Source organism: Polyodon spathula, chromosome 6, assembly GCF_017654505.1.
Source record: "Polyodon spathula isolate WHYD16114869_AA chromosome 6, ASM1765450v1, whole genome shotgun sequence".
In the NCBI taxonomy this organism is placed as follows: Eukaryota; Metazoa; Chordata; class Actinopteri; order Acipenseriformes; family Polyodontidae; genus Polyodon; species Polyodon spathula.
Window position 1 is genome coordinate 44,257,461 of NC_054539.1, and position 22,346 is coordinate 44,279,806.

A 22,346-nucleotide genomic window follows, 5' to 3' on the forward strand; every position below is an offset into this window, starting at 1 on the left:
CTCTCAGCCGATGCTGTTGTCATTGGGATAGTTAAATAAAGCACGTAGAGTTTTGACAGATTCGGAAGGGTGTCACCCAGTGTCGTGTCATGAAAGAATCACAGTATTTTTTCCAGCTGGGTGCACTCATCTTCCTCATTACTGTTGTCAGAAATGCCATCTTTAAACATCCAAGAAAAATATTTGATTTTGCTGTAAGTGGTGGAAAGAGCACCTGCACTTTCATCTGATGGGCTCTCGGAAGAGCTTGAGCAATTTTTCAAAGAAGAATGGGCAAAAATTGCAGTGTCCAGATGTGCAAAGCTGGTAGAGACTTATCCAAATGGCTGTAATAAATTTGCCTCTACCAAATATTGACTCAAGGGGGTGAATGCAATCAATTATTTTCTGTTTTATATTTGTAGAACAATTTGTAGATTTTATTTTTCACTTTAACATTATGGACTTTTTTGTGTTGATCAGTGGCAAAAATTCCTAATTAAATCCATTTAGATTCCATGTTGCAACACAATAAAATGTGGAAAAGTCCAAGGGGGGTGAATACTTTTGAGAGCCACTGTAAGAGCAGTTTTTTCTGACATAATTTTTTCAAAGACAGCATGTCTCTTTGAGCTTACTTCAACGAAATTCCGTAGAACCTGGAGAATTCTGAAAGCATTTTGGACAACTGGAATACAGGAAACCATGTCCACTGCGCACAGATTTAAAATATGAGCATAGCAGTGCACATAGTAAGCTAGAGGATTGTCACTAAGTATCTACACTAAGTATTTATTTTTTCTCAATTTGAGGGTGGTAAATTTGGTCTGCATCTTAAATTCGAAGGAATACGGAATACTTTTTGAGGTAAAATGGCAAAAACAAAATAACATTTGAAGTTTTTCTTCAGCAAAACAGCTAAATCACCAATGCTAGAGACATCAACAGAAACTGAACCTGACTCTTCTGGAAGTTCTGGATTTCAGAATGTTAATAGCAATGAGAGTGATGATACTTCCAACGCTCATACTAGAGGTTAGTGCAACTATCGATAAAAGAGACCCTTGCCATGGACCGGATGCAGCCTTCAAATAAACTGAAAAAGGCCTATATCAGCCAGTAATTGATTTTCCAGCCAGTGCCTGTGGGATCAAAACCAGAAAATTCAGGCAAGTGTGGTACAATGAGTATAAATGGCTTGAATACAGTGTACGTAATGACAGAGCTTTCTGCTTTCTGCTTTTGGGCCAAACAGTGAAACAGCATTTTGGTTTTAAAACATAGAAGAAAGCAAATAAACAATTTCAGGAACATTCAAAGTGTGAATCCCACCTAGAAGCTGTTGGTAAATGGAAGGGTACGCTGCAGTCCTGTAAAATAGGGAGTGTTGCATCCCAGCTTGACAGTCAAAAGAAAAAAAAACAGTGGCGGACAACCAAGCATATTTAGAATCTGTAATAGAGAGTACTCGCCAAGGTATACCTTTGAATGGACATGACGAGGGAATGGATTCCACAAATCAAGGCAATTTGTGGGAATTGATGAAACTGCGAAGTACAGGCAACGAACAGATTCAACGATTTATGGTTAACCAAGAGAAGTACTTGACCTACCTACACAGCTCGTGTCAGAATGAAATAATTGAAATTAATGCTTAACAAGTGATAGATTCAATCGTAAATGAAGTTAAAAAAAAAAAAGCTGGTGTTTTCTATCATTGCAGATGTAACAATGGATGTGTCAAAACACGAACAAGTCGCTCCCAAAGTGCGCTTCTTAAACCAGTCACTTGAAATACAGGAGTGGTTTATTGGCTTCTATAGGACGCTGGAGACAGACAGGGCTTCACTTGCCACATTGATCAAGAGTATGTTATTAGCCTTGGGACTTTCAGCTTTTAAGAGGTCAATGCTATGATGGAGCCGCCAACATGAGAAAACCCTACAAAGGTGTGGCCACAAAATAATAAATATGCATTTACAAAGATAGAATCTCAATTATGCTGTTGTATCGTACAAAACTGACACGAAACAGTGTTGTAGATTAACCACGGAGTTTGTTTATTGTGCTCTGCACTGTCCTTAAGCATCACTGTTGTACACATACCATCACTCACTTATGGCATCACACATCCTGGCAACAGCAAGCACAACACAGTACTCCACAACACTGGCATGTCAAAAAATACAGGGGCTGATCAGCATTTCCAATCAGTCAAAGCTGGCACTGTTTGTTAGAAATGTTGAAATTGTAAACATTTCTCTTGGAATTCCTCAGGAAGCTTGGTTCGTTTTTTTCTCAGCAGTGTTACGTTATTGTATGTGTATTTGGCAGATGCCGTTGTTGTCTTTTCTCGGCAGGCAGTCACGTTGCTGTTTGTGTACTCAGGTAGTTAAGTCCTTTATTGGTGATTTTAATACACGCATCACTATACTATACTCGAATTTAAGACACAGGCTATTTTTGAGAAGCAAAAAATTGTTTAAAAAGCGCGTCTTAAATCTGAAGGAATACGGTAGCACCACTACTAAAAACTCTAAAAACAGGACTCACAGACCCTGAAAGCTGCTGAGCTAACAAGAAACAGTAAAGACGGCGGCACCTATAGGCGCGATTGCTTAAATACTCTTAAGTATAAAGAAGTGCGCTATAGCTGTAGATATTTATTTGAGTTTACAACTGTACTAAGGCCAGCTGTGAGATAACAATGTTATTTTTCGGGCAACGATCTATTTATTTCAAATAAATTTAGCACGTATGTGTGTGTGTTTTTTGTACAACCTGTCTGTTTCCTGGCATCTCTGGTTTAGTGAGGGATGAACTATGCCTTTTCTAAATGTCATTTCAAAACCTCACCTGACATGTTAATCTCAGCGGCAATTTCTTCCATTTCTCATAGAGATCTATCAATTTCTCAATGCACTCCCCTTGCCACGTAACTACAGACACCATTTCTCCAGGTTGTTTGAATGATGTTTACCATGTGACATCAACAGTTGCGTTTATTGGTTGATTCCGAGTGACTTGTCATCCAGAATAGAGGGGAGCTCTATTCTCTGACAACCTGTCATTGCTCGCAGACGATAGGTGATTTTTCATCATAGACAGGGCGATTTTGTTGGACTCTGCAGTTTCTGAGAAACTCAGTCAAACTGATCAGTCAAGTCAAGCCTACATGAGTTTTAATTTGGAGCGTCCACTACTTATTAGCTGCTCTTAAAGAAAGACTAGAGAAGCAAAATTTGTGTACTATTGCAAAACCAATCTATTTTCTAACACTACCAGGAATGAAAGCACAATATATTTGGGAGAAATATTGCACTGTGCCCCTGATACAATAAAATGCAACCACTATATGATATATACAGTACTAGAGTGCCCTTTTGCCACCATTTCTTTTAAGTAAAGAATTATTGCATTGTCATTGAAGATCATTTGATAAGAGTATGCACTTAACTGATATTACCCTGGCTGTTCACTGTCTCTGAGGTCACTTTTTTCTAAGTGATGTCAAATGATGTGGTTATTTTGTTTTGACTACTGTCCTCATGTAAATATTGAAACTCCAAATGATTAAAATGCGTGACCTAATAAGTATTTGAACCATTTGTATTTGGGTCAAGGATATCAAAGTGATGAGAACAACATTAATGTCAAGGATAAGGCATTCGTAAATGTTATTTTCATAATTATCTGATTATAAGCTCGATATTTCACGCTTGCTATTTTTCCTTTGTAACATAAATAATAGCCAAGCACATGATTGCTGACCTTGTGTTTTTCACAAAGATGTAATGGGGTATATTTTACAGATCTCAAAAATGGTGGATATAAATATCACCACCCTTTAGTTCAATAAAAATCTTTGTTGGTGTTTTCCACAGTGATGCGTCATTGACCCCATATTAACATCATACATACAGTACAATAAAAAATATAGGCTATAGTGACAAATTGATCACTTTTTCATTTTAAGGGTGGCTATTCCTGCTGCTCTTAAAATATACCATTTCTGTTAATAGTTTAAAATAAACCATTTAGTGTTTTGGTCAGTATATATGTTACAGTAAAAGTTCAAATCTGGTAAATCTTAGGTGTTAAACATCTGTAATTATGAAAAAAAATATATGGTCTTTTGAACATTTACCGAAGCTTATTGGTAAAGGCATTTGGTTATTCCTGAGATTTACCGGTAAATGTCAGAAGTAAAGCATTTTCATGTTTATTTTGGACATCTACTGCTTTATTTGGTAAATGTTGACATTTACCAGTAAATCCTTGAGATTTGCCAATATTCTAACTTTTACTGTAACAATATATATGACAGAATATCATTCTAATCGCTTTTGCGCATTTCTGTAGTTGCCAGCATGACAGGGGAATTGTTTCTAGCTGTCTCTTTCTGGTGGGAAAGGGTTCAAACGATGCAATAAAGTGTTCCAACAAAAAGTTATAATGTAAGGCTTCAGGAGTCCTGCGTAACTCCAAGTGCCACAAGAGTCTACCATGCTGCAAGAAGTAAATATATCTATTCACTGCCTGTCTTGTGGCATTTTGTCTCATAACCAAAGTGTGATTTTCTGTTGAAAAAAACAAGGTATAAATTATTTTATTTGCATTTTACAATGTTGGTTGTTCTACATCAGTGGATCATAACATTGTTCAGTACAATCTTGAACTAATTTAAATTGCTCAATTGTGCATTTTTGTAAGATCATTAATGATGTTTTGTTAATTAAGCATGTGTATGCAGAAATAAATATATTCTTTAACAGTAGTAATTATTTTGTTAATTGACCATTTATATGCAGGAATAAATCAATTATTTGGTGATATACCTGCATTTACCAATAAACTTTGGTAAATCAAAAGATTAACCAATACATATCCGAAAAGCAATCTATGTCTTCATAATTTCTGATATTTACCACCTTATTTGGTAAATGTTGGTATTTACCAGTAAAACTTAAGATTGGCCAGATTTGGGAAACTGGCCACAGGATGTGACATCTGGGTGATTGCTCTCAGTTTCCTGTCTGTCATGTTTGCTGTGTGTCTGATTGCCAGATGAACAGTTCCCATGCACGCAGGAAGCCACCCAGACAGCCCCATTAAAATATTAGCACTGAATACCAAGACCAGAATGCAGTTAGAAAAATGTGATACATGTTTACAGTTATTTATTTAAAATACACGTAGTTATAGTTAATGTGTATTTTACACACGATGCACTGGAACATGTTGAAATACCAAGAATCATTGATCACTTAAAAGTTTGATAATGATTTGTCAGCTGGTTTTAGTAAAAAGTAAAATGTACAATAATTTTGAAATGTGATAGGAAAAAGAACAGTTAAAATGCATTACTAAAAGATAAAAGGTAAAAACAGGTATTTTCACAATATGGGTCCCGTCAGCCTCACCCTGGTAATTCATTTCCATAAGCGGATGGGACCGATCAGGTGCACCATTGGTACTGTCTGCGTATTCTCACAGTTCGGAAACAATAGTTTCTGAATCAATCAGCTCCTGACTTAGTAGAAAACTTTGCGGACTGATCATTTTCTTCACGGTTAAATATGTTTTAAGTGATTTTTTCAGTTTAGTACACAATGCTTATTTTATTTGCCATGTTATTGCTGAGAGTCAATCGGCCAAAAAATATTTTGTGGCCACAAATGTGATAGACGCTGTGTTTTGTTTTGTTTTTTCACTTGAAAATTGCAGTCGTAGTTCGTGTTCGATTTTTTGATGGTCATTCGGAAGGAAAATAATCTTAAAACAGTGGTAAGTATTGTCTTCTAAAATAATAATTAGGGTTATTTTTTTGTTTGTTTGTTTTGTTTTTATAAAACGAGTGAATGTTTATCACCCGTATGTCTGCCTTTGGTAGGTTCCATGAAAGTGCACGTCTGTAAAATTAAATGAAATATATAGAGTCCTTTTTTAAACCTATAGCTGAAGACAAGACCTTAATGTTATTTACCAAAAAAAAAAAAAAAAAAACTTTCACGTTTATTTGTAATATGTTGACTTTTAAATTTAAAATAATAAGGAATAATGCCAGCTGAACATACAATGGAATGAACTATTTTGATATGGACGGGGTAGCTTATTTTGTTGTTACATAATAGTGAAAAAAAAACTAGTAAACCATTAGTTAAGATAGCTTTTTTTCAGTGTTTTTATTATAGCATTTTTGACCCCTGGCTTATTTGGACCAGTCTATTTGTGGAAGTGGCACAGGAAACGAAATGTATTACGCCTGTGCCAGAAATGTATGTAGCAGGAAAGCAAGGTAAATGTTCGGATTTCCAATGACATATCGTCAGCTGAGTTTAATGTAAACACGAACGCCCACTCTCCTTCCAAAACAAAGTACTTGTTTATAATCTAAGACACATTATTCTACTGATGAAATATATTCAGCTGCAGACTGTTTTGGCTTGCACACTTTCTAAGTGCATGCAGTAAACCATTCTGCCTTAATTATACGTATGACATTAGGTGCCGTACCATTTACTGAAGAACATTCTGAGCGACAATTTATTCAATTATTACAGCAAATTTGTCTGTAAAAAAACAAATTGAAAAGATTTTTTGGAATTGTCAAAAAAGAAAAAAAAGACAAGAAGGTAATGTAATGTCATCTTTACAGGAGATGATGCTTTGGTATTAATGATGATAAACTATCTTGTTCAATCCTGTTGATAACAGCAACCGTGCCCAATACACATGCCAACCATTTCAAACTGCAGAAAATCCAATGTTTAAAATGGCAAATTTAAAATTCCAAAGAACATAAAATATGCAAATATGTTTAAATGTAAGTAGAGCAAATATTTTCTTTAAAGTGAAAGTCAAAAACATGGTTTGACCCTGGAGACTTACCGGTACAGCCAGTGCAGAACAAAGACTATTTAAAAATTGCATTGAAGTTCAGTGATTGCTTTCAAACAGAATACTTTTTGTGAATGGCACAGCTATGTTATGAAGAGGGGAGGCATCACATGGATACACATATTATTTACTTCTGCAAGATTTCTTGTTAGATTAAATAGAAGCTGTGCTTATATTTTAAATTATTTTCTTGCATTCATATGAACAGTAATCATACTAATTGTTCTGTTATTTACTAGAGCTTGTATCTACTGGTTTTCAAATGTGCATATCCCATGTGGTTTAAAAATAAAATAAAACAAATCACTGACTTACCATATTAAGTGTGAACACCTGGTACAGTTTGAACCGTATTTGAAGAACATTTATGTGCTGGTCTTTTAACAAAACATAATAAATAGAAGAAATTAAGCATATGTATTTACAGTCCACCAGTGGTACAGCTTCATCGATATGTTGAGAGAACCAAGAAAACCACTTGCAGTGATGTATTTGTGTGTGTGTGTTTAAACCACATGCGCATATATATATATATATATATATATATATATATATATATATATATATATATATATATATATATATATATATATATATATATATAGAGCACATCTTTATTTAAATTACCCAACGTTATGGGCATATGGACCAGATCTTTCTCTTGACCACAGAGAAGTTTTGTTTTTAAAGTGTACATGCATAAAATATTTTCCTTTAGCTTCCTGAGGTTGTCATCACCTCTTGCTGCTGCAGATGATAGTCGTGTGCCTGCTTGACTCAAGTGGCATTGTGGCTAGCAGATTTTACAAGGGAGGAAGCAGTCAGGAGATCTGAATGCAGTAAGCAGGCAGTCAAGTTCCACAGTCAATCCAAGTGAACTTCTACCTACACTCTGTATGTCGGATGTGTGTAGTCCACTTTCCGAGCATAGTGGCGACTAATAAATTCACAATGTTAACAGACTACAATAAACACAAAGTATATTAAATCAAGTCAATTACTTGCTTGAAAGCAGAAACCATCTTTGCTACTAGGCTTCTGTCCCCACCTCCACAGTCAATTTATACAGTTAGTTGGCAAAGTAGGTCTATATTGTTAAGATTCTGCGTTACAAGTGTAGATCACAGATAGAAAGCTCTCTTCTAGGGCCTTATAAGGTATCAGTTATTTAACTCAAAACCCAAGCAGCTGCTTTAACATTTGTTTTAAAAATTATTATTCATGTTGATTTGTTCTACTGCCAATGTTGCAAACTTGCAGAATAATTTCCTAGACAAGTGTGAGCTAACTGGGCAGGAAGATGAAAAAATGGGCTTGGCTTCACAAAATCTCTGTAGTGAAGAAATTAATTCTGTATACATTAATGTGTATTTTTAAAAATCACTTGAATATTCATCTAGATTTTTAAATCATTGTTTTCTAAACAATTAAACTACAAAAAAAAAAGTTCTTTTTTTTAACGTTATTCACATGCACAGTGCTATGTTTATACTAACCTTAATACAAAGCAATTTGATTTATTTATATTTATAGACTACTATAAGTACATGAGACATCTTTCCTGAAAAAAAGAGGGCTATCTCTTTAATTGGAGTGGACTGCATATTACAGTAGGTGTCACCAAGCTGCTGTGTCCAATCACAAACAATGACTCCAGCTATTGGCTTAGAATTGCTGGCTGCCTGACTCCTGCTGCAGGGTTACAATTTCTACTCTTCTTGTCCGTTCAACTCCTCTAGTCAGCAAAACAGCCCAGCACAGAGTAGCAGGCATATCAGACAAAATCAAAGGGTTTCCATATGCAAAAGTGGGGCTCATAGCTCTTCTGCAGCAAATCTAAATCTAGAGAAGTTTGATAAGTTACAATGATGGAGAGTAAAACAGCCTGTCAAGCACTAGAGCAAACTTAAGACCTGATTTCTTTATCAGATGACTGAACTGTACTTGTGAGTAAAGGTCAGCTTGGCCTGCCTGGGGGAAGAATAGGAAGAACTTCACTTGTTAACTGTTTGATTCATTGAACAATTTTGGAGTCTCTCTCCTTGATGATTTTTGCATGCAACTGCTGATCTGAGCAGCTAAACACACTCATGGTAGATGCCAAAGGAAGGAACATGAAATGTCTCACTTTCTTCTTGATGCTTCCAGAGTCGGTGAAGATCAGGTCTAAGAAAAGTAACAAAAAGGGGAGCCCTACAAACTCCAAATTGCCGCCAGTGTGCTATGAAATAATCACTGTGAAAACTAAGAAAAAGAAGAAGATGGCTTCTGAGATCTTTCCCACTAAGAAACCAGCCAGCACCACCACCGTCCAGAACTATCAGCAAAATCTGAATAACAATAACACTATCCCGGCTACTAACTGGCAAGGGCTGTACCCCACTATCCGAGAGAGGTATGTGAAAGGGAGACATCCCCGTTTAGTATTTGTTTTCTAAATCATTTCAGTTTAGTGAGTTCTGACTGTAATGACAGTGTCCTAGGTTCATTTTCTTTATCTGATATAAAAGTGTTTAGTGTGACCCCTTTTTAATTTATTATTAATATTATTATTAAAAAAAAATTATAATAATTCAGTACGCAAATAATCAAATGAACATGTTAATGAATATCCTGCTTAATATATTTGATGAAGTTAAATGTTCAAACCAAGGCAAAAATCTCCTTTTGTAATAATTGTTTTGCTTCTTCAGTAGTAATAAAATAAATGGTAGGCAGTAAATAACCTTTACCTGCCGCAGTAGTACTGTAGTTGAGTATTGCAACTGTTTCTAGAATCACAGTGTAAAGCTTGTCTCTAAAGATTAAAGCATGCTTAGATAGACGGCTATGTAAGAGTGTGATAAAGAAGCATATAAATATTGTATATTCTGTATCTATAAGCATATACAAGCGTATATATCAATTATACAACACTGCAGCTTTAAAGTAACACAAACTCTTTGTATTGTGAAATATAATCATCTGGCCCAGAGAGTTGTCTTTCCATTACACTCATCTGTATGTTTATTACAGTAATTAATAATGTAGTGATGACTGCAGTGGCTTGATATTCTGTCACAGTGATAAGTGCAAGTCGATATTCACAAGATGCAGAAGTTGTTCTTGGTCCTAGATAATAAATGTTTAAATGGCAGAGTTATAATCTTTCATTTGATATTGAAGCTAGTGTTATTCTCAGATTTGCAGATTAAGGGAACCTTTTTCCCAATCTGTGCCTATAAATGAATCCATATTTAAAACATGTTTGAATCCATTTAACATGGTTAATGGACTCTTGTAGTGTGGCAACCGTACATTAAATAATCCTGGCTTTTGCAATAATCAATGAATAGAATGAATTAATTGAGAAAAACGCATTTGTGCAGACTGAATGAGTGCAGTCGTGTTAGTTAAACTTGTCCATCAGTCCTGAAGAAATAATTAGCATTTTAATAAAGGTGTAGTATAGTAATGAAAATATAAATGCATTCCATTTACATTTTGAACAACAGTAGTATATGCATTCCACAAACAACAACTGCACGTCTTTAGCCTTGCTTCTGTTGTAGAACATTTAAAGACATTTGTTAAACGGGGGAGGGGGGGGGGGGGGGGGGGACTGAAGGGGTGGGAGGGAGAAATTATAGCTTATACGTGGTAGTTATACATACACAGGTGTTTAGATGCAATATCCTGTTTCTCTGTTTTCCAGAAATGCAGTGATGTTTAACAATGAATTGATGGCAGATGTTCATTTTGTGGTTGGTCTACCTGGAGGGACTCGGCGGTTGCCAGGACACAGAGTAAGCATTATTAGCAGCATTAGGATGTAAACTGAAATGTCTTCAGTAATCAGTCCTACACAGCTACACCAAAATTGTTCATCGATAGTGCTGTTTCTTATATCACATTAAAATAACGTAAGTTCTGTATATAATCAAGGTATGTTTTTTATAACAGTAAATATATTTTGCAGTAAAACTTGGCAGGTAGAGGGACCCAGCTATTGAGAGATATTCTAGGTCAAGGATGCAGCAGATGCATAAGCGATACAACTCCATTTTGTCTCTGGGAAGGATTCTATCGTTTAACATCAATACAGTCCTCCAAGAGTATGTCAGGCTTTCATAAAAGCTAATGGAGACAAATCAAGGTAAAGCCTCTGTTTTGAGGTTCTGTATTAGTTAGACCTCTTCTCTTGTTCATTTAAGTGCAAGGCAGAGATTTTAATTGGCATGACCGGGTGATCTAAATAATGCATACTCCGAGACTAAAGGGATTTACAATTTTTATAATTAACTTGATTGGTAGTGAAGAATTAACAGTGTAGTGGGGTTAAAGTCAATTCAGTAAAACACATCTAAATAATGCCACTAGATCATTACAAACTGGTGTTTTCTGTACAAAGACTATGAAAATTTAAAATCTAACATTATTTTTTGGCTTCTTCAGTAGAGAGATTTAATGAGAGGCAGTATTTAGACTTGCCACTGTTTAGATCAGTTGAATTGACTTTTCATTTATCACATAATTTGTTCATCTTTTCTAAACCTTTGCCAGTAGTTCAAAGCTCTGTTGACTCTGAGATATTAAAGACTAGTCCTTTTTTTATTTTTTATTACACAAATAATGTTACAGTTACTAGGAAACCTGTGCACAATAAAAACCCACCCAACAAAACATTATCCAATCACTGGTTAGCCCTGTTGTGTTTGCAGCCAATCATAGTAAGAATAAGAAACTGGACGCGATGTAGGTTGCAGCGTAAACACCCCCCCCACTAAAATCCAACTGGCTGTAAACATACCCCCACAGAAAACCCAACTATGTTCCTATTAAGGAATATATGATTTCAGCATAGTAAACAGCTAAGTGCTTATTTCTCTATACTGCTTTAAACCATGTTCTAAGTTTGTATGTCACTGTAGAGATACATTTCTAAAACTGCATTGAGTTTACTGAAAACAAGAACAAATGAAAAATAATAAAGTTATAATCATATAAGTTATAATCATACTCTTACAGCTTCTTAATTTCATATCAGAAAGTCACCGTGTGATTACGTATTCTGTGTTTTTGCTTCTAATCTCCGCTCGTTTCCAGCACATGCCATCACTGTTTGCAAGCAATGTCAATTTGAATTTGCCTGGCAAAGTCAGTCGAAAATTGCCTGCCGACAACAGACAGATATATCAGACGGATAGGACAGAAGGACTGATAGCCAAAAAATGACAGAATACCACTTAATTTACCAAAATGAAAATTATTTATTATGGATGCGGGAAAAACACATTACCAATATGCTGTACAGCATCAACCTAGAAATCTGTCTGTGTGAACTTCATGCTTTCATTCCGTTATGAACCTACACAAAGGGGAAATATCAGGGGCAGCCAGGTAACAGTGTTCGCTTGCTCTCTCAACCCCCAGTCTCTTATTAGAATTGTGCTTCCCTTCTTCTGGGTAATGTGCGTTTAGTTTTCCCCTCTCACATGATACTGGCACATCATCAACACCGTTTAATGGGCTGAAGCTGGGCTGTGCTCACTCAGAAATGCGAGCACCCAAATCTGCCGTGCACATGTGCAGTAGCAGCTAGCCGGTTAACGAACACGGTGATCAGGCAATCAGCGCACGTGTCAAGACAACAAAGGCTGTAAATATGAGCAGCACGACTTTGTCTCTTTTAAGTCTTGCACAGTGTGTTAGTTTGCAGAAAGAATGAAAACGTTTAAGCTGTTTAAATATTAAAATAAAATGAGTCTAACTTTAATGTTGTTTGTCTTATTTGTTCGACTTTGTTCATTTCACAGTTTTAATCTGCTTTTGTTTTGCGCTGTCTGTCCCTTTTTCTCCCGAGGCTTCCGCCCTTCAGCAGGTCTTTAACTTAAGCTCAGTAACATCTTGCTGTGTTCGGCAATTTTATTTTTTGTCTTTTTGTTTGTTTGTTTGTTTAATTTACCGACCAATGCTGCCTGTTTCGGTTATTAAATGTATCGTACATTAGATTTGTATTATTTATATAATATTTTATATTGTTATTTTTTTCATCTTGTCGATAGCCGCATCAGCCCTCACCTACATTTTGGCCACCAGCTGCCTTTGAGAAATACAGAAACATAATGTTTTTGTGTAAAAGAGAAAAGATAAAAAAATACATGATCTGAAATCAAATGAACTGAAGCACAATCTTGCAAATGCATCATTGTATTACAGACTTAATAGAAGTGCAAATGCAATGAAAGTGAAACATAACATTTCTGTTTTGCAAAACAAATAATAAAAAGAATACTAAATTTAGTATTTAAGAACACAGTATATATACAATTCTGGCAATGACTAAATCAGATTTTACCCGATTTGAAGTCAAAGTAGATGGTATAGTCAGAGGTGAAAGTAACTTTAATTTCTTACCTGTGTAGTGTTATTTTCAGGTACGTGTTAAGCGGTAGTTGCCCATGCCTAAACAACTTCCTCTAAGAAAGCAGGGAAGCACCCATTCTGATATGGTACGTTATGCTGTTTTCGGTCATTTCGTTTTTTTTTTGTTTTTTTTTAATTTAATTTATCATATTTTCCAGTCTTTTACATCGTTTTTAATGTATTTTTCCACCATTAAGAAAACAGTATTAAGATATTTATCATGTGCAATACATTGGGTCTTTTACTTTCTTTTTTTACTTGTGCAACTTTGCGGTGGACTTCTCATGAATTGTTTTTTTTTTTATTTTTAGAGAAATTGTCTGTTGCCAGTTTAAGTTTGCAAAAAAAATATCTATAATTAATGGTAACTGTACCTCTTTAGACAATAGGAAAACACCCATCAGATCGCAACTGATTGCACATTTACCAAAATATGACATTGTACCATTTCATTTTTTGTCATTACATGAATCAAGTTGTGGTAGGCATACCACATTCTGATGGTGCACCACTTTCTAACACTACACCAGCTTTATAGTCCAGATCACGGCTTCTATCAAAGTGAAAAACAACGTCCACAAACTTGAACTTGAAGCTTATCTGTAAACTTCGGGTGCATTCAAACTGTATTCCAATTCCAAAAGAAAATAAGATAAGAATAATCTAGCTAGAAAAAATAAATCATTTTTTATATTTTTATTTTTTATAATTTGTGCATTTTTACTGAGGAATATTAGACAACATTTGTTAGGTAAACTGTTCCTCCACTACTACGACTAGTTGAATGATGATTGATTTGAGTTTGTTTCAAGGACTCGGACTCGTGACTCGGATTCGGACTTGAATGATAGTGACTCGCACTCGGAATTGTACACTGATGACTCGGACTCGGGACCCGGACACAGACTCAGACTTGAGGTTTGAGGACTCGACTAGAAATCCTAAAAAGGAGTCTGCAACTAAGATTTTGCAGTCACCTATAATGTCAATATGATTCTGAAAACTTCTGATCTTTATTGTAATTTGTTTTCCTTTTTCTCTTATTTTTTTTTTAAGTATGTCTTGGCTGTTGGAAGCTCTGTCTTTCATGCCATGTTTTATGGAGAGCTTGCAGAGGACAAGGATGAAATTAGAATCCCAGATGTGGAACCTGCTGCCTTTCTTGCTATGCTGAAGTAGGTGTCATTGAAAACCAAATTTTACAATTGCTTTACTCCACTAAGAAAATGTCTCTGCACTTGCCCCATATGGTCCTATAACTCAATGGCTGTTGTATACTGTTCAACTATGTAGTGCCTTTAGAAGAAATGTACTGATAAAACATTTGGCCACAAAAAATCTTACAAATGTTAACATGTTTCTTTCTTTATTCCAGGATGGAGGTTAAATTAATTATGTTAGACAGTTTAGAAGATGGTAGGAAGATAGAGCTGGAATGACCTTGATTAGCCTTGATAAAACTGTCCCATTGTTTTATATTGTAACACTAATTTCCTTTTGGGGTTGATACTGGTGGCGTTGACGTTACAGCAGTTGGCACTGAAAGTTCTAACCAGGTGCGGTTGGTCCAATCCATTTCAGTCATGTCTTGACTGGATTTGTCGCATGATTGGGTCTGTTTTGCATAAATGAGGCAAGGCTTAGTGTAGATGGCACTACACGCAGCATGCTGCATTCAAAGCACTATAGACTACAGTGCTACAACAAATTGGAAACATCTACCATATATGCACACACTTGTGGAGAAAATATTGTGTTCTAAATTGCACTGCAACATTTATGAAGACTGGAAGACTTTAACCAGTGCAATAGTTTTGGATTTAAAAATCTTCAATATCACCCCTGTTAGCTTTTCCTCCTCAAAACGTATTGCAAACTATCAACAGGAGTAGAACAATAACACATGGACAGTTCCCATTGCCTTGTCAATTTAAAGTTCCCTGTATATTTTATACGCTGCAGTTCAGTGTATCTATGCTGCAAGATTGTCCAACGATCAGGATAAACTAAAGAAGCATTTGTGATCATTCACCCGGCAATGAAATTCTCTGTACTGTTGGCAAGCAACTTTTATAAATCAGCTCAAGAGTTTGGCATCATTGTTGCATGATGTATTGTTCCTTTTGATCTCCCTAACTGTGATGGCATTGCCAACATATATTAACCTGTCAAACTGTCTGAGAGATCAGTAAGATCTACAGCAAGCTTTTCATTTTCACACTGTCACGGGAGATGAAGGCTACTGAGCCTTTTCCACTCTTTCATGACTATACATTATATTTTCTGGGAACTGAGTGGGCTGAGCTGTGTAGGTGGAACAAGTTAAAGCACACTGAGATGTAAGAAACACTGCGCTTACTGTTAGCTGGTGAAGTAGTTTTGATAACAGGCAGAAAAAAGATAAGATGTTTTGAAATTAATGATCAGCTACTAAAATAAATTAAATGAGTTAAGCCCAGCCAAGAAATATAAAAACAAAGAATACAGAACTAAAAAATGTTCTGAATTGCTAATTTCAATTAAGGTTATAATAACCAGTTACGCTTTTTTTAAGGGTCGTTTTTTTTTTTTTTTTTTTTTTTGTTTATTAACTGTTAACAAACATTAAACAAACTGTTAACAAACAGGGTTAGAGTTAATAAAAACCTGATTTAATTTGCTAAACATTACTACAGTAACAGTTTGAACCAATTTTGAAGCATATGATCGACTGGGTATTGATCATCCATAGAGCTTTGGTGTTTGATTGGTCATCCATAGGGCTCTGGTGTTTGATTGGTCATCCATAGGGCTCTGGTGTTTGCAGTTTTAGCAGGCCTATTATATATTAAGTTAACAGAAAATACATAATATACATTAACATGTTTTAGCTGTTTGTTAACAAAAAATGGCCCTTAAAATAAAGCGGACCAAATAAAGTGTGACCTAATAACCAAAAGGCTTAGTTTTTAAAGAACTCTGTGTACAAAAGCATACTAAATACATTGACTAACACTAGTGAAACTGGGCATTATCAGTGTTCAAATATATATTATAGTAATAGGGTTTGGTTGTAAAGTACTTTTTTTCATTTGGCAAGTTGAACAACGTATAACGTACATTTAAATGAGCTTAATATATAATTAAAGTGTCATTTGTGGACAACTACAATAGTTGTGAAAGTTCACAGCACACTGATAGAAAAGAAAACCGGGAGCTTTACCAGGTGAAAGTAACATCTTTTTAAATAGATTAAAAAATGAATTTGTGTCTTGTTTGGTTGGATGAAAAAAGGACCACTGAAAATTCAGAAGGTTGTGTTTAGTGAAAATATAGTGAGGTTCCTCAAACCTTAATCATTAATAACTTATTTATCTCTTGCCTTTTAAAGTGATGTAATGTGGGATAGAGCCTTAAATTCAGTAACTGCTCAACTATTGTAAAGTGGACATACAATTTGGAGCAGTTCTTGCTGGGGAGTCAATTATTGTTAAAGTCCAATGGATATTATATCATATATATATATATATATATATATATATATATATATATATATATATATATATATATATATATATATATATATATATATATTGAGAAAGATATGTACAACATATCGAAACGTTGGGCAGCTGGCTCTTTGAGCTATATATATATATATATATATATATATATATATATATATATATATATATATATATATATATATATAACGAAAAAATAAAAGGATATTTTAGGTACTTAAAAAGGTAGAATAATTGATTAAAAATCAATTATCAGGAACTTTCAGACTATAAGTCCTTCATCGGGTGAATACAAAAAAAAACAGTACTTTAAGAAGTTGATAAAAAAACAAACAAGTAGTCTTTTAAACAAAATTCCAGAATGTTGATGATGTTAATGATCTCAGAATAGAATGTTCATTCCAAATGGCTCCGAAGTGCCTAGTTTGAAAATAAGTTCACATTCTTTTTGCTTCCTGACAACATTAATTCCATAACTAACAAACAAATTGTGATGTCCTCTTTAGTGTGGTCATCTCTGTTAAAATGTCTGGCGACATGAAAGGTAGAGGTGTTAATTCATATACTTCTCAGATGTTCCACGAGGCGATCAGCTAAGCGCCTTCTTGTTTCACCAATATACAGCTTGTTACATTTGGTGCAGCCAATGCAATATAATATTCCTTTACTGATGCAAGTAAAAGTATTATGGATAGTAAATGAGGATTTTGCTCCCTTAACTACTGTGTTGCTGTGAACGTATTTACAAGTAGCACAGCATGACTTGTTGCATGGAAACGTACCCTTAGAACTGTCTAGATTGGGTCGAATGTTACGGTAGACCAGGTGCGCTCTTAGATTTGTGTCTGTTCTGTGTCACATTAGAGGAGGATTATTGAAAATGGGAGCTGTAGAAGGATCTTCTTGAAGAATGCTAACATTTCTTTGTATGATGTGTTGTGCTTTTTTGGTCATAGGATAAGTAAGAACAAGGGGAATAAGATTGTTGGTATTCTGTGTTTTGGTTTTGTACAAAGCTTTCTTTCTTTCTGTTTATTGTCGATACACTTAACTGAGCTTCTCTAAGTGTAGTGTCAGAAAACCCACAGTCATCACTGCAGATGCGTCTCAGTCTTAGTAATTGGGAGTATGGAATGGAGTTGCGACAAGCTTTGGGATGTGAGGAGTCGTATCTTAGATATGAATGAGAGTCTGCTTCTTTTTAGAAAATTGTAGTATTGATGGTACAATTAGAAATTGTGATGGTAATGTCTAAGAAAGAAATTTGTTTAGAAATGTTCCATGTGTACTTTAGAGCTGGATGAGACTGGTCAATAAAATGTATGAAATCCATTAAAGCTTCAGTAGTGATAACTGAGATGCCAAATATGTCATCAACGTATCAAGATGTAAAATTGGTGTATGTCCCTTGTACTGTTGAAAAACTTTATTTTCAATCCATCCCATAAAATGTATTAATTATTTGTATTTACTTTTTTTGCAGTGTAGCTTCCCTCAGTTGTTTCATAATAAAACTGAGAATAGCGTATCAAATACACCTATTTTTGAATGTTAACCATTTATTGTTTTTTTGATCCACACAAATGTAATGTGCACCTCTTGTCAGATGTGAAAACTTGAATATGGAAGTCTTTCTTGATTTCTTGCAGGTACATATATTGTGATGAGATTGATCTGAGTGCTGATACAGTGCTGGCTACCTTATATGCTGCTAAGAAGTACATTGTCCCCCACCTGGCACGTGCCTGTGTCATCTTCCTGGAGACCAGCTTGAGCGCCAAGAACGCCTGTGTGCTGCTGTCACAGAGCTGCCTGTTCGAGGAGCCCGACCTGACCCAGCGTTGCTGGGAGGTGATCGATGCGCAAGCCGAGCTTGCTTTAAAATCCGAGGGCTTCTGTGACATTGATTCCCAGACACTGGAGAGCATCCTCAGGAGGGAGACTCTCAACGCTAAAGAGATTGTCATCTTTGAAGCAACACTCAATTGGGCCGAGGCTGAATGCCAAAGGCAGGAAATGACTGTCACCATTGACAACAAGCGCAAGGTGTTGGGCAAGGCTGTTTACCTTGTACGCATCCCTACCATGGCGTTGGATGACTTTGCCAATGGAGCAGCCCAGTCGGGCGTCCTTACCCTCAATGAGACCAACGACATCTTCCTTTGGTACACTGCTGCCAAGAAACCAGACCTGGAGTTTGTGAGCAACCCTAGGAAAGGCTTGGTTCCCCAACGCTGCCACCGTTTCCAGTCATGCGCGTACCGTAGCAACCAGTGGCGCTACCGGGGAAGGTGCGACAGTATCCAGTTTGCAGTGGACAAGCGAGTGTTCATTGCTGGCTTCGGACTGTATGGCTCAAGCTGCGGATCAGCGGAATACAGCACCAAGATCGAACTCAAACGGCAAGGGGTCATCTTGGGGACAAACGTGAGCAAATATTTCTCTGACGGGTCGAGCAACACCTTCCCTGTCTGGTTTGAATACCCAGTGCAGATTGAGCCTGACACTTTTTATACAGCAAGCGTGGTTCTCGATGGGAATGAACTGAGTTACTTTGGGCAGGAAGGCATGACAGAGGTGCAGTGTGGGAAAGTGACCTTCCAGTTTCAGTGTTCCTCAGACAGCACCAATGGAACAGGTGTGCAAGGCGGACAGATACCAGAGCTCATATTCTATGCCTGAAGTAGTGAACTCCAAACTTGCGTACTATACAACCTTTATATTATTTATGGGTTTTGTTATTCAAATTTCAAAAACATGCATGAAGTGACATTTTTTCTTTCTGTTTTTTCTTTTAACTTTTTACAAATGTAATATGGGCTGGACCTTCAAGGTTGATAAGCCATTTTGTTATACACTATACAATTTCTTTTTCTTGAATCCTGGGATGAAATAAAGCAGGCTAACTACTGTATCATAAATAACTAAAAACAAATGGCAAGCCCCATTGAATACATGTCCACCTCAGTTACAGAAGGCCACACTGCTCTGACATCCATTATATACAGCTAGCACTGGATTTTTGCGATAATTTGGCTTTGAGGCATATATGTATAAATGATAAACTAGTAATTTTAATGTCTACTTTGTACAAAGTTGAGGATTATGTTTCAAACAAGGGTAGAATACGATGTGCACTTTCATATTTTCCAGCATACAAATAAGCTTTATCTCAATGTTTCATTACTACACTCCTCTGATAAGATGCCAGCACATTTTTCAGGTTTCTGATGAACTTTTAATTATGATTTCTGTTTCTATTTCTGAGTCAGTGCCTGTTCACATGTCATAACTGTAACAATTATAGGGAGTCAGGCACTGCAGTTGATGATATTGTGACATACATGGATTACTGCATTGGCTTTCCACAGCATTGGTGATGATTGCGTTGGGCTAGCCTCACCACGCTCCAATGACCACTACTGGTCAAGCTGCCGACAGAGACTTCCCAGGCTGGTCCCTTGCCTCCAGGTTTCAGTAGCTGGTTAAGACACGTTGTGAAGTTCAGCGGGTGAAAAGAAATGAGCTTTTCAGCAGGAGCATTGCTATTCAGTCCTCTTGATCAGTAACTTGGTAGATGTATGTAAAATCACAGTTTTTTTTTTTTTGTGATGAACAGAAACATGTTTCAGAGTGCATCTTAAATTAGATGCTTCACGGTGTGCTTGTAAATGAGCAATGTGGAAAAGCTTTTTTCACATCAAATCCATCATGCTGTATGTGGTGAAATATACAGATCCCTTTTGACTTTTGTGGTGTACAGTATGCATGCATAGTGACTTGGTGAACACTGTAAATAGCCAGCCAGTAAGTTACCTTAATCTTTGGGCTCGCTGCTAACATGTGCTGGTGCCCACAGGAATTATTCTCAGTTAAGAACAGAAAAGTACTGCTTCACTGCTGGCTTCCTGGCATTTTGCCATTAAAGAAGTTGCAGTATCTGCTCAAACTGTAAGAACTACTATGGAACAAATGGCTATAGACTCTTCCATTCATGATTAACACCATTTTATTCCAGCACTAACCTCAATCAGTACAGTGTGAAAGGAATGTGTGCATTTCCTATATCTGGAAGATAAAGACAAAAAAAGCAAGAGTCAGCAGAGCCTTTATAATTCAACCCTTTAATTTTTACACAAAGATAAACATTTGACAAATTAGCCACATTTGAGTCTGATTTTTCCCGTGCAAAGAATAAAAACCTTATCACGACAATCAATAACAAATTAATTTAAAATTGTATGGAATCCTTTAAAATGTGTTTTTTTTTTTTTTTTTTTTTTTTTTAAATAGGCCAGCCAGCGTGAATCTGTGACAAGTGTTTTCATGTTTGTAAAGTCTGCAGAATATATCAATGTCTAACTCCATCATTGTATGTGGTGTTTTAAATTACTTGATGAATCTATTCAGATGTGATTTTAAAAATGTACATTAAAAACACCTGTAAACATGTTTTTTAATATCAGAGTGAACTGGCAATAGGGTCATCCAGGGGAAATATTGCATGAGACTTAGTTCTTGCTTTTAGCTTTAAAAAATAAATACATAAACATGATTTGACCTCGGTGAAGAATTATTATTATATAATTTATTTGCTGTGTCTCTACACAAGAAAATATTAATAATATGACACACTTGGATCATAGCTTACATTTTTATGATTGTACTGATTCCACGCTTCGACTGGGGAAAGAATTTGTACTGGGGTCACAAAAAAAAGTTTTGGGCGTCTTATATATACCCTGGATGACCCTGTATGTTCTAATACAAATGGTTCAACATAAGTTGTACAGAGGTAAATGTTCTAAGTTTTGCATATATTGCACTGATTGTATGCCATTTATGTTAAAAAAAAAAAAAAAAAAAAAAAAAAGAGAGAGAGAATGAATAACCTTTAGTTCAGTAACATTGAGTTTGTATCAGATCCCACGGGGCCTGAAACTACCCGAGACTGATTGATAGTTATGGAGGAAAAAATATATTTATGAAGTACCTCACAGTGAATGTTACTGTACTGGACGTTTAGTGTTACAGTGCCGATAGACACATGAATGTGCATGATAGTTGCAAATAAAAATAAAACTTTCTGTAAACCTTAAAAGAGGATCACTGTAGTATGTTACTGCAACAGGATTTTTTTTTTTTTTTTTTGGGGGGGGGGGGGGGGGTATTCATAGTTTGCTCTTTTTGAGTGTAACTCTTGGGTTGTTTGTTTTTAATAATACCGATATCCATGGTGAGGTATGTGTGCCATTAACATACTTTTTAACATTCAGTAGCCGTGTTGTTCTTAGTGTAAGATGTTGATAAATAATGAGGGCCCTCTTCAGGAGCATTTGTTACTCCATCATATAAATCTGAGCCCACTGTGGCAAGCCCTTTAATTGATGGATTATAAAAATGAACATTAATTTTGTGTAAACATTATACTGTAATTTTCACTGTGATCCAGCTACGTAGATCTGTTTAAACATTGTTCTTGTTTTCTTCAGACAGCTTATAGAATTCTGAGCATTTTAAAATGAATTATTATTCCATTTTCACATTATCTTCAATGAC

The 22,346-nt window shown here is 35.8% G+C and overlaps 1 protein-coding gene across 2 annotated transcripts; it reads left to right on the forward strand.

Annotated features, from left to right (window-relative positions):
- Positions 1-5,248: 5,248 nt before the first annotated feature.
- Positions 5,249-21,905, forward strand: btbd3b (BTB (POZ) domain containing 3b). 2 transcript variants are annotated; one of them, XM_041252925.1, is made up of 5 exons: positions 5,249-5,766; positions 9,028-9,274; positions 10,574-10,664; positions 14,341-14,459; positions 18,437-21,905. In XM_041252925.1, exons 2-5 carry the CDS (start codon positions 9,141-9,143, stop codon positions 19,467-19,469), a joined length of 1,377 nt encoding a protein of 458 aa, XP_041108859.1. In that variant the 5' UTR covers positions 5,249-5,766; positions 9,028-9,140; the 3' UTR covers positions 19,470-21,905. The 2 variants fall into 2 exon arrangements, with proteins under 2 accessions (XP_041108859.1, XP_041108858.1); XM_041252924.1 differs by lacking the exon at positions 5,249-5,766 and having other exon boundaries at positions 8,502-9,274.
- The last annotated feature ends 441 nt before the right edge of the window (positions 21,906-22,346 follow it).